The following is a 13536-nucleotide window of genomic DNA, read 5'->3' as shown; positions in this document are numbered from 1 at the left end:
TTGTTACAGAATCTAGAGCAGTATGTACCAGTCAATATGTACCCCCCAACCTGATCCCCATTTGAAACAATTTAGGAAAACTTGTTTGTCAAGTACAGGGTGAAACGATTTCAATACTCCAAGTATTCAACGTAGGGTAGAGGGAGAGGTTACAGAGGTCGCCCCAATAGAGCTCCCCAAGGCTTACGACACAGAACTCCTCAAAACTGGCAACACGGAATGCCTCCCCCACCAACTCCAAGGAACCGATGGATGGGGGGGCCACCAGCAATAAATGGTCCTGAGCAACCCTCCTCTAGCTATGGAGATAAGGGATATAACAGGCCCCCATGTGAACCCAGGAAGAGGTGAAGGAAAGCCATTTATCAAGGGCAAGAATTTGCATCCACAATTTCTCAGAAAACAACGAGACCATTCACATTGGCCTGTGCAAACTGCTCATAGGAGGGTTGATTCACCGACCAAGGTCAGATCCGTCTGAAGTAACTACCCACAAGCAGGCCCCCAGGAACCTACTATGGCCGACGGGAGGATACCACCGGAATGAAGATAGGATACAACTAGACGAAGATAATAAGAGAGCAATTACTTTATGGCCTTCATTGGCTTTCAGGAGCTTAATATCAGACACATTTATTTTGCCAACATCATTTTGGGATTGCTTGCCCATATTGCTTGCCTTCCTATTTTACACTATCTGAAAAGATCAGATCTATAAGCTCACAACGTGTGGGGATGCAACGTGTTGCGAGCTTATAGATCGGCTATTTTTGATATACAGTAAAAAGTACATTTGCCTCTTAGATGTAGTGGAGTAGAAGAATAAAGAATCAAGAAATGGAAATACTCAGGTAAGGTCAAATTACCTTGAAATTGTACTAAAGTACAGTACTTTACACCACTGCATATGCCTCTGTTGTTAATTAAGTACACTCCTAAGATGGGTATGAATGTATTTAGAACAATATCACTTCAGCTCATCATTTCTCAAAAGATTAACTGGTCTGCTTAGCTTTCATAAAAACACACCATACAATGAAATGTTATAAAACTGTGTTTATTTGTAAAGACTGGGACATTCATTGGCATTGTGCTTGTACCTATTCAAGGCATAATAGCAGATATATTCTGATGTATTATCTGTAATGGGTCATGGATACTGTATCTTAAAATAATTCCCATTATATGAAAAGTGAAAAAACACAATGTAAGCATTCTATAAAATATTATTAGATTGTTCCTACTCAATGGGGCAGGACAGAAACATAGAATCAACATTAGCTAATTGAATTATTAGCTAATTGGGTTATCCTATGTTTTTTGTATCCCTTACTGTACACCTTATAGTATGGTAGTACCAATGCACTTCAACAAATAATCTTATTTAATTTAGATTTAGAATTTAGAATTTAGAAAAATCATCTCAATAAACAAGATTGCAAATATCTACAATTAAAGACAAGAAGAAGAGGATACATGTGCCATTACACTGCTATAATCTTTTATAGAGGCACAATGTGGATTCAAATATTCATAAAAAGACTTACATTCCACTCTCTATTGTACAACATCACAGGTAAAGATGTGACACCTGTTCTAGACATTACTCAGTAAACAGACATTCCTGCGATCTTCATACCAACATAAGCCTTGACATGCATGCCCTTGGTGTAGGTGGAGCAGATGTAATGGAATTATCGCTTTAAAGTGACGATAACAAAAGAAAGAAAAGAAAGGCACACTGAATTAATTGTAAGTGGAAGTAAACAACTATATATCAAATATCACCATGTGAGATGTTAAAACTGTACAGCACTTATATACGTAAAATATATACGTAAAATAGTGGTCAACAAAATAAAAATATATGTTCAATATAATTGAACATAAAAAATAATGTATGTGTGTGTAAATATATATATATATATATATATATATATATATATATATATATATATATATATATATATATATATATTACACACACTTCTTTTCCATTTATTTTCCCCCCCAATTAAAGCGTTCCTTTGGTGTTCTCTAATGAGGTGGAATCCCGTTGACGCACTATTTTGGTCCTGGTAAATGTCTGGTATCTTCTTGGGGGAAAGCAATGCACTGATTACATAGAAACATTGAAGCAAAAGGTTGTATTATTTTTCTACTATATGAGAGCAAAGTGGGCAAAGGTGCTCTGGAAGCCTGTTAGTTTGATTGTATAGCGTGCTCCTTTTTGAGCTCATCAAAACTTCAAGCAGAGTGAGCACAGACATAGAAGTTCTTCCCAGTGAATTCCTCCCAGTAGTGCAGCTCATCTGTGAAGCTCCAAGAGCAGGCCAGGTCTTTGCAGGTCTTGACCGTGTGGACCACACAGGGACCAGGCAGCTCTGCAAACAGGAGTTCTGCTACACTCACCAGAGTAGCTTTCTTCTGACCCTGGATCAGACGCTGGATGTTGTTCCTGTCCACAGGCTCTGGCGAGGCACTGTAGGATACCATAATATTTAATTTCTCATCGCTTGAAGGCACCTGGAAACGACTTTTCCCTGTTCCACAGTGGAATTCCCTCTTGTTGGAAAACAACCCTGAGGGCGACCTGTATATGCGAACAGACCAAAACACCCAGTCATACTTCTTCTTCAGCTTCTCTATGATGGCATCAGCCAGCTGTTGGTTGGTTAAGTCAGAATGGTCTCTGACCAAACGACGGGAATCCAGCTCGGACTGTTTGGGAAAGCTAACAATGCAATCCTCAATGACAGTATTCATCTTGGTTTGCACATCCTTCATCTTCTCGCCCCAGGCTTTCAGGAGCTCTTCCACCTCATCCTCATACCCTTTTAGAGCAGTGTGGCCCATCAGGGCAATGATACCAATACAGAAGAGCTTCTTTAACCTGAAGCAGAAGTCCTCCATTACTCGCCGACTTTTCTCCTCATAGTTAAGAGTGATCTCCAGGACAGATTCACCTCCAAAGTTATCTCCTGTCACTGCGTTGTAGAGGACATGAAGGTTTTTGTCACCACCGGTCTTCTCAAAGTGATCCAGGAATTGCTTTTTCTTGGCTTCCCGAAACTTGGGCTTGGCATTGAGAATGTCCATGTACTTCCGGAATTGGTTAGTGATATTCTCCTCCACTGAGAAGTACTGGGCATCCACACCACTTTTCTTGATCTCATCTGAGACCCGCTGAATGTCCTCGGAAACAACATCCAGTCGATCACGCACCTTCTGGAACTGCTCCTTCATGAACACAGCCTCTTTGCTCTCCACATTGTCCAAGCACAACCTTATAATTGGTGCAGCGACGGCAAAGATAGGGAAGAGGTCACCAACAATACTGGCTGCTACTTCAGCTCCTTGTTCAAAAACCTCCATCACAGACTCGACCAAGCCCTTCTTCTCTGCAACAAATTTCTGTAGCTGGTCAGCCATCTTTGTTGACACGGTGAGAATCACAGGAGAATCTAATAACACAAACAAACGATGACATTAGAAGCAGCTATGTGTGATTTTGAAGATATGACAGAAAAAATCAGATTGAAAGTACAATAGTAAACATTTAGAATAGGAATGTTGACAGTTAATCAAACTAATCAATTTAATCGATTATACAAAATAATCGATAATCGATTTGAATATTAGCAAAAACAAAAATGTCCCTTTTTAAACTTTTTTTAAATAACAAAAATAGCAGATCGTGACACACACGATGTGACAAGTTGTGAGCTTGTAGAACGGCTATTTTTGTCACAATGTAGTTAGACTAATCAATGTTGTTGATTATTTAAAAAAAAAATTGCATTGATTCGTTGATATATAAAGAATGAAACAAAAAAACAATATCAAATAATCACAAAGGAAATGATTTACAGTTCCAGCCATAATTTAGATTAAAGTAAAAAGCACAAATACTGTCTTGTTTTACTTACAGAGTTATCGAGGTACAGTTGGACTCTGGCCTGCTGTCTTGCTCTTCAGTCTTCACAGTGAATGCTGATAAGGAAAGACAGAGACAAACATTGAGTTTCAGTGTGTACTGTAGAACATGCAAAGCTTGCTGGGACTGTAGCTGGACACACCCAGTGAGTAATGCATGAACAACACAAAGAGAATCCACCAGTGAGAGAAGACGAGTAAGGTACAATTACATGCAGGAGTTGCAAAATGTTTTTCAGTGATCTAAAACAAAGAATTTGCTAGTTTTACATCATCAATTTCAGCGGAGTTCACGTCAGGATATACACAGCATTCCTTGTGACTGTAACCATGTGGAAAATAACAAAACAAAAGGTAGCTACTAGGCAGCATAAATGTCTTTATTTTTGTAAAGTTAACCCATTAAGATCTGAGGCCGATTCTACAAATGCCTTCTAAATTAGTAGTTCTCACACTTGAAAGATTTTTCAAAAATGTTCAAAAATAGCAGATGTACAAGCTCGCAGGGCACCACAAAGTGACGCGCTGTGAGCGTGTATATCTGCTATTTTTGAATAGCCAACACAAAACTCTAAATGACACAGATGCTTTCCCGGTTTTAATGGAGGCAAATAGGTGGAGCATTTTAGAATAAATGTCTTGGATCAGCATGCTGCTGTGCGGAACTTTATCGAATTTATGGATTTGACTTTCTCTTCTCCTCCACCAGTGTGAAGGTGGAGGCGCATAGCCTAACATGAAATCATTATTTTGTCCTTCAGCATGTCAGAAAAACATTTGACATTTTGGAAAGTCATTATACAAATGGAGGGAGTTACATTACATATATATATTATATTACATATTTTCATTAAAACGTGTCATCCATTTAAGCAAACATGGTGCTGCTCCTTCCTCTCTGTCACCATACTGTACGTTTCTCTTTTTCAGTTTTCTTCTCATATTTGTTGCATAATATAAAATGTGAGGGCATTGTTAATTTGTCTTTAAATATAGGTAATGCTCCTGTTTCCTTTGGAATATGTCATCTGTTGAATACATTTGTAAAAGTAATGGTTACATCTTTAATTTGATTGTTTTCATCTCTGGTACATGCGAATCATGTATAGGTTGATAATAAATCATTATAATGATTTCCTGTCCAGTCTGATGCAAGTGCAATGAGAGGTAATACCCTGACCTTTAACGGATCTAGCCTACGTTTACCAATCTCCTCTGCCCTTTAAAACCGGGAAAACATCTTTGTATACCACTTTTTCCATTATTTATTTTATACTTTGTCTATTCAAAAATAGCAGATATACAAGCTCATGAGCTTGTAGATCTGCTATTTTTTTTAAATCGTGAAAAATATATATATATATATATGAGATGGGGGTCCGCGGCCAAACACATCATTTTGGGGGTCCTTGATATTAAAAAGTTTGAGCACCACTGATATAGCAACATACGTTTTTCTGAAAACTGATAGCATTTAAAGACATTTTTAGAATTGGCCTCATGTCCTAATGGGTTAAACGATAGTGCAGTCCAGTCCAATCAAAGACGGAGCAGCATGCGTGGGAAGTGATTAACCGCAGGAGGTTAAACTTGCTGGGCAAGGGTGAGTTTTCCATTGCAACTCAGCAAGTAACCATGGCAACCAGACAATGGAAACTATTTTGTCAGCTCTCTGGTATATCTGCTGAGGCTTGTCCCAAGGGGGGTTTCACATTGCACAGATTGTAGTGACAGGGCATCCATTTCTCCACGTCATACATCACACACCTTACAGTTGTCAGAGAAGGCTGCCTTCTCTCTCTAATTGTGAATAGATTATATCAACAACACTGCTTTACATTAACCTATATACAGGTTATGTACATGTTGGTGGAGCATTAGTGATTTGATTAGGCCATGTTAAAAATGAGATATTTCTGGTTTGATGTGCTCTCTCACTCTCAGGGTCCCAGGGGTAGTTTAACTGCATTCTGAGTGCTTGTGAAGCACCATCACACAGACATTACAGACAGAATATAATTCCACTAGGAGGAAGTGCTGGCCTGGAAGAATTCTCATTTTCAGAGACAATGGACTTATTTGCAGTATAAAGAATCATTGATGTCATGCCAGTCCACAAACAAGAACCATATACACTTATACAGTGTGGATTTGCCTTTTATATTCAACAATACAGCATCATGTGTTTGTATGCTGACAGTAGGCTATATAATTTCCATGACATAACACAAAATACACAATGTTACAGTGATTCTCAACCTTTTTAAATATTTGGAGTCCCAATTTGATATGCATTAAACAAATGCTGCAATCTAAGAGCAAGAGAGAGTATTGCTAGACATGATTTGGTCCGATATGGTCCAGGATTCCTTTACTGTCCATGTACTGTAGGTGTATAGAGATAACAGTGAAACTCTGATTCACTAGACCTTGTATGTGAACTATCAATCATTTAGCTGGGGACTCCCTGGAACCCCCACAAGGACCCCTGGGGGTCCATGGACCCCATATACGTTGAGAGAACCACTGACGAATATTATCGATAAACATCCATAAAATATATAGGTACATTTTACTTTAAATACACAAAGTTAACATGTTGGCCGTACAATCTGTCATTTATTAATTTCAGCCATCGTTCGCATAAAACAGTGGTTCACAACCTTTTCAGGCCGCGACGCGCGACCCCCCAAAATAATCATATTTTAACTGGGGACCCCCCACCCTGACAAGTATTTGGAATTGTAGGAGTTGATAGATTACATTTAGTTTGCCTCGGTTCCACAGATAAATATTGTGGAAAATAGCCGATCTACAAGCTGAGCGTGGTGAGCTTGTAGATCGGCTATTTTCAAAAATGTTGCCTCTTTCTTATATTATTTGACAAATTGGCCAATGTTTGACCAGCTTTTATAGTATAGTTTGTTGATTACTTTTGGTGCAGTAAATGGTCGTAGTTCTTTTCTCTTTGAGGAATTAAAAAAGGTCTTAAAAGTCCTTAAATTGTCACTTCACTGTCATCTGGGGACCCCAATCCCAACCCCCAAATCATGACCCACAGGTTGAGAACCACTGGCATAAAACGAAGGGAAAACATTATTATTCATTCAATATTCATGTCTGGACTTGTCTCATGACAGGCCGTCGCCCTGAGGAGGAGGAGACAAGTGGCCAGAGAGAGAGATTGTCCTGAGCTCAGATGGAAGTCCAGATCAACTTAACGCTCCGTTAATGCGCCTCCCTAATGGAACATATATCGATCAACTCGTGTACAAGGGCTCTAATTGTATCATTTGACCCGTGTTAAAACAGCGAGCTATAAACAAACATCGCATTAAGATGGCGTATTGTTACACACGCACTCACACACCACCTACGTCTTTAATACATTGGGACACTTCCTGGATGAAAACGGAATGCTTATCCTTGTTATTTTAACCAACGCCCTTTACAAAACAAACGTGTTTGCAGCCCATACATTAAATTATGTCGTATAAACATCTACTTAGAGATGTCAACAACGAGCAGTCTCGATATTTGAACGATGTTCAAAGAGAACAACGCACAATCTGTCGTGCAAAAAGTTTTAGGCTCGCTTATGTAACGAACGAGCTCGACCAGAACGTGGCCATTAAATCTTTATCCTTGAAAATTAGGAGGACAATATTTGAGTCCCATAATAGTAGCCTAATATTACAATTACAAACAAATATTCTGAGCTGATTATGGACTCACCTTAGAAAGTTTGCGGAACAGCTAAAGTGTTTCTGTAGTGTCTCGGGTTACAGAGAGACACACCCACAGTAGTGAGTGACGGGGGAAAAAATGAAAAAAATATGTCGGTGGAAAAAAGTTGATGCCCAGATGGTCTCAACGAGAAGCGTCCACCCATTTGATAAATATATGCGTATAACGAAGCTTATGGTGAACACATGTGTAATAATATGTCCCTCAGAAATAAAACGGCACAAAGTTTTGACAGGCAACCAAATGTAAAACGCCTATCACAGGAATAGCTAGGTTTCAGTCATTATCATGTAGGCCTATTTAGTCTGTAGCTATCTGAAGGCAACATCAATTATCATTCTAACTGTATAATGAAGACCAGTGATAACAAAAATCATTAATACATTTGGTTTATTAAAAATTAAGGCAGAAAAAAATGTAGAATATATGAGAAGATTGTCTGCAGTAGGCTGCTTTAGTACTGCCCTAAATCTTTTGCATGTAAGCAGCTTGAATGTTTGGAATGCAACTCATTTTATCGCAGTATTTGTCAATAGAAATATGTGGTTTTCCCTAACCCTGAACACTATTACATTAAGACATGTAGGCTCTGAACAACTGAAACAGAGATGCAAAAATGTGAATTTGCTGTAAAAAAAAAAAAAAGAGGAAAAAAAGGAATAACACACAAGAATAATATTTTTTATCACTAGAGAAAAGAAATATACATTTATAATCGTAATGTAAACAAGACCAGGAGACCTGGTTCTGCCAGACCCAGAATGAAGTCCTAGTATGAAACACACCTACAAACCACTTTATAACTGAAAAGCATAAATCATTTTATCATTTTTGTGACATAATAATGATGTCATGAATAGTTCGTGACGAAAGGGGACGAAAGGGGGACAGACTTTTTTGGTTGGGGCCGGGGGACAAAGTGACCATGCCCATGTATGGAGAAAACAGATACAAAGCCTCATGTAAGCCCGACCCCTTGGGTCTGGCAAAAAAGAAAGACAGCAATTTACATTCCAGCCTCAACACAGAACAGATTACAAGCATACTGTTTAACATTACAATTCAGGTATAAACATTCATGAATTGTATTTGGTACTTTCCCCATTAAAACAATCTGCATTACTCTGAGTTGTGCACAACTACTCAGGGTGAATGCAGAGGTATGCTCTTTTATGTTTTCCATAGTAGTAACAATCCTCATGGAAGTTGTTGGTCTCCACCACCTCCTTATAGTGGCTGACAGCGTGTACCAAACAGTTGGGGAAGCTTGTGCTCAAAGATAGGGCCACATCCATCATGTTCCCCTTCAGCTTTTGCCTCTCAATCTGCTCCTGAATCTGGCTCTTGTTGATAGGCTTTGGGTTCACACTGAAAGAGATCACCACTTTGATGTTGTTCTTGGTCAACACATCAAAGTAGTTAGCTCCTCCCCCACTGCCATGGTATTTCTTCCCCGCCAACCAGTTGAAGAAGAAAATGCGCTCCTTATCATTGAAGACTCTGATGGACCATTTCACCCAGTCATATTTCTTAATGAGGGAATCCAAAAGGGATTTGGTGAAGTCAAGGTCAACACTGCCAGGTTTCTGCTGAAGCTGGTGCTCCATGTCCAGCTTGGCTTGATCTGCGAAGTTCTCAGTGCAGTCGTCCACTGCAGCTTTCATACGCTTCTCCACATCCTCCATGCGCTCCTGCCACTTCTTCACCATGTCCTCCCCAACTACCCCCTTCTTTAGGGCAGTATAGCCCATGACTGCAATGATGCCCACCACGAAAAGCTTCTTGAGACTCGCACAGAAATCCTCAACTGCTCTCCTGTTTCTCTGCTCTGTTGCAACTACTGTCTCCAGCATGGGATCTCCTGACATGTTTTCGCCGGTGACAGAATTGTACAGGGTATCTAAATTCAGGTCACGATCTGTGTTTTCATATTGGATGAGGAACTTCTCCATCTTCTTCTCTTTAAATTTAGGCTTAGCTTTGATAAAGTCCTGGAACTTTTCATACTGGCTGAGCATCTGGGCCTCTTGATCAAAGTTCTGCCTGTTCATGGAGGACTTCTGAAGCTCCAACGCAATTTTATCAATCTCATCTTGGATACCCTCAAGCTTCTGGTTGACCTGGTCAAACTGTTCAGTCAGGTAGCGAGCCTCTTGCCCATCCGGGTTGCTAAGGATTTCAGCTGAGGCCACAAAGACAGCCTCCAAGATAGGGTGAAGTTGGCCCACAGTGGCTGCCAGAACCTCAGAAGCTTGCCCCATGATCTCCACACCTTTCTCAATCTTGCCCCTGTTCTGTACGAGCCAATCTGCCACACTGGTCATCTTTAGATAATATGTATGAGACTTACTAATCCAAACTTGGTATGTCAACAGCCAGACTATGCAGTTCCCTGAAAGGAGAAGAAACATAAAACCACTGTAAACTTCATTGTAGTGTGATTATATGGCTTACAGCAACATTGCCACCCAGTGCCTTTTCTTTTTTACGAAGCCAAGGGACAATGCAGGTTCAGTATCTAGAGAACATTCAATCTAAAGTAATATTTTCACAAGTGTTTCCTGACAAACAAAACCCCACCATAAAAAAACGGCCGGTCATGTCAGTACTTGCAGGCCTCCAGTTTCATGCCGCACCCTGCAAGTCTCATTTTAATGACAGGGACTGGATAAGACCTTTGGTGGCATTGTCACACATCACAAATTGTATGAAAGTACACAGCGTACAGTAGGTACACAGAAAACCCATATGGCAATTCAGAGCAAATATCAAACATGGTACAGTATGTGTACACAAGCTAAATGACATCAAAATTGCGCAACACTGCAGTACTGGCCTTTTGGGATGTAATATACTGCTCCAACAATAGCCAAGACCCAAAGCAAACACAGATGTTCCCAACATGGGAAATAAAGGGGCTTTACTTGGGTGACTATATCGTAGTTTTCAATGTAAAATACACAAGAGAGATGAGCTCACACACATATATCATTCCCTGGTGTCCATATCCAATTCAGAAAAAGGCACACCCTAGTCTGAGAAAAGAAAACCCCCACAACTGCACTTGTTCTGGTAAGAACCATAGTCCTCTTGTTTTCTTTTTTTGTGTGCAATAATTGATGTTATGATTGAAGCCCAAATCACCAAACCAAAATATGAAACACAAAATGTATTTGCTATTACAATGGTGTGATGACAAGTTATTTAGAAAAATACAGGTTTGAACGTCACAGATCACAGGCTTACCAGTAATTGCTGCAGTGTTGAGATCAATGGTGTCATTTTACAAGCTGTCCTAAGGACTATCACTGCACTAATTACATTTTGCCTCGCGTAGTCAGATAATATCACTGCTTACACGATTTCTCACATTCCTATTTGAGCTAGCCGATCAAAAATTATGAAGACGTAGCTTTAATGGAATTTGGAATTCTAATTTTCCAATTTGAGCAAAAGGCATTCAATTATAAAATACATTTAAAAACACTATGAAGTAAAAAATACTTACTGATAGATTTTCTTTGTTTGTGCTTGGAAATATTAAAATCCAAGCAGTTTAGAAATTAAATTTAGAAGGTGAGTATCAGTTGATACACCACCCAATAAGATAACTTCTGGCCTCTCCTTCAGTGCAATATGTTTCTTGGCTTTTCACGTAAGTGCTGCTTAAAACACCATTATGATCCGTTACTTTCCACTTAACTGGTGGCAGTACCAACCTATTGAGCTCTTATGGAGACCACATCCTCATGTCATGAAAATCACCCAGACCACATCCGTGGACAATAAGATCTCCACATCTGCTCTACTTGAATTTAAGCTGTTTGTTTTTATAATGAGAATTTTATTGTGCAAACAAGTCAAATTGAGATATGGATGTCTCTAGAAGTCATGTCATCAAAGGTCTTGAAGCTCCCATACTGTAGTTCTTAGTCAAGGTCTGTTTGCCATAGTGATAATAAAATCTAACCAAACAAAATATAAATTTCTAAATAAAATGTACATTTCTTTGTTTTAATGCAGAAAAGACAAATAATAATAATAATAATAATTAAGCACATCAACATATCAAACTTACCTCACAAGTTCAATGCTGTGGATACAGTCCAGTTATCCAAAGGTCTAGCTGTATCATTTGAGTACTAGCCTGCATGAGATGTATATATAGACTCACTCTCTCTCTCTCTCTCTCTCTCTCTCTCTCTCTCTCTCTCTCTCTCTCTCTCTCTCTCTCTCTCTCTCTCTCTCTCGTCACTCCCCTTTGGAACTCCTCCATCCCCTCCAAGCATTCCACGGGAACCCACTCGGAGAGATGGTGGGGGCCAGGCACAGACAGATAACATCCTGTAAACACTCCCCATGCAGGGACACCACAACACTCTGGGAAAATACTGGTTCTCTCTCTCTCTCTCTCTCTCTCTCTCTCTCTCTCTCTCTCTCTCTCTCTCTCTCTCTCTCTCTCCTCTCAGTCTCTATGTCTCTCTCTCTGTGGGTGAGGAAGAGAGAGAGAGGGGGGGGGGGCGGTAGAGGGAGTACAAAAAGAGAGAGCAGTCACACAGGGGCAGCTAAACGGCTCTGTGCCACATGCACAAAACCCTCCTTGTTGTGTCTCCACCAAAGTTGCCATGGTTACTGTTCTTTTTGAGCAAGTGTGCTCAACAAAGTCATCTCCTGCGTTTGTCACCTGATGTTTAATTCACGGTGCTGTTGTCTCCCTGCATTGGCCAGATCAATGAATAAATTAAAAACTGAAATTAAAATGAGACATTTTGAGATGGGTTGAACTACTGTACTCAGAATCCTCAGAATCAGAATCACAACTGAGGGAAAACGTTTGGTCACTGGACCCAGTTCCAGTAAAGAGCGTTGACATTTTGTCCAGCAGCAGTAAAATCACTCTGTCACAGTGCTGCGCAGCCCAGTGAAAGGACCTCTGTGTCTCCTGGGCCCACACCAGTCTTCCCTTACCGCCTTTGTGCTTCAGAAAGTAGACCATGACCCACACACACACACACACACACACACGCACACACACGCACACACGCACACACAGCCTGATGATGCAGATCTGATCATCAGTTTAAAGGAACACGAACGTCAAAGACGCAGAAAGAGGAATTAAGGGTTAGGAAGGGACATTAGTAGAACGTTAATGGTCAGCTGGTCAAAAGAGGGGTTGGCGTGCATGAGTAGTACCGCCCTGTTTCTGGGTCTCCCTGTGTCGTCCCGCTGTCAGATCTCGCACCATGCTAACTCGTTGCCATCAGAAAGCGGAGAATAGGCTTCGCAGGGACTCAACGGTATGTGGCGTGATGGCTGGTACAGACTGACACTGGTAAACACGCTCACAGCAGAGGCCGAAGCATGATAGTAGCCAGCTGGAAGAACTCACTTCCTGTCTTCTGTGTCATGTGTTGCTCTCTTACTTTACTTTTCATCTCCTTCCTTTCCAAGCAACATGGTTCTTATGTGAAACACTATACTTCAGTGCACACATACACACACACACACACACACACACACACACACACACACACACACACACACACACACACACACACACACACACACACACACACACACACACACACACACACACACACACACACTTTTTGCAGTTTGGAGAGCAGAATCAAAAGCATCGTACCTTTTTTTAACGAGACGCACTGCTTTTCTTTTTATGTGGTCAAACTCTCCAGGTGAAACTCTGGGAAAACATTTAAGGTAATCACAAGCGGCTGTCAGAAGGTGCGGGCCAGAAAGGTACTGTTTTCTTGCTGACACACTAAGTAAACTTTCCTGTTGTCAGCATTTAGATGTGTGGAGAAGTTGAAATGCAAGTTTCCCTCTCAT

The 13536-nt window shown here is 40.3% G+C and overlaps 2 protein-coding genes across 3 annotated transcripts; both read right to left on the bottom strand.

The window, feature by feature from the left end:
* Positions 1-1041: 1041 nt before the first annotated feature.
* rpz4 (rapunzel 4) lies at positions 1042-7762 on the bottom strand. Its single transcript, XM_080426909.1, has 3 exons — positions 7672-7762; positions 3930-3993; positions 1042-3464 (listed from the first exon to the last, which is right to left on the bottom strand). Exon 3 carries the CDS (start codon positions 3430-3432, stop codon positions 2248-2250), a length of 1185 nt encoding a protein of 394 aa, XP_080283035.1. The 5' UTR covers positions 3433-3464; positions 3930-3993; positions 7672-7762; the 3' UTR covers positions 1042-2247.
* Positions 7763-8058: 296 nt separating this feature from the next.
* Positions 8059-11899, bottom strand: LOC308084320 (protein rapunzel-like). Of its 2 annotated transcripts, none has more exons than XM_080426907.1 (2): positions 11762-11899; positions 8059-10075 (listed from the first exon to the last, which is right to left on the bottom strand). In XM_080426907.1, the coding sequence occupies exon 2, from the start codon at positions 10005-10007 to the stop codon at positions 8823-8825; it is 1185 nt and encodes a 394-aa protein (XP_080283033.1). In that variant the 5' UTR covers positions 10008-10075; positions 11762-11899; the 3' UTR covers positions 8059-8822. The 2 variants fall into 2 exon arrangements, with proteins under 2 accessions (XP_080283033.1, XP_080283034.1); XM_080426908.1 differs by having other exon boundaries at positions 11767-11798.
* Between the last annotated feature and the right edge of the window lie 1637 nt (positions 11900-13536).

Source organism: Gymnoscopelus braueri (genome assembly GCF_963280865.1).
Source record: "Gymnoscopelus braueri genome assembly, chromosome: 4".
Classification (NCBI taxonomy): domain Eukaryota; kingdom Metazoa; phylum Chordata; class Actinopteri; order Myctophiformes; family Myctophidae; genus Gymnoscopelus; species Gymnoscopelus braueri.
This window is presented reverse-complemented; position numbering and strand designations above follow the sequence as displayed.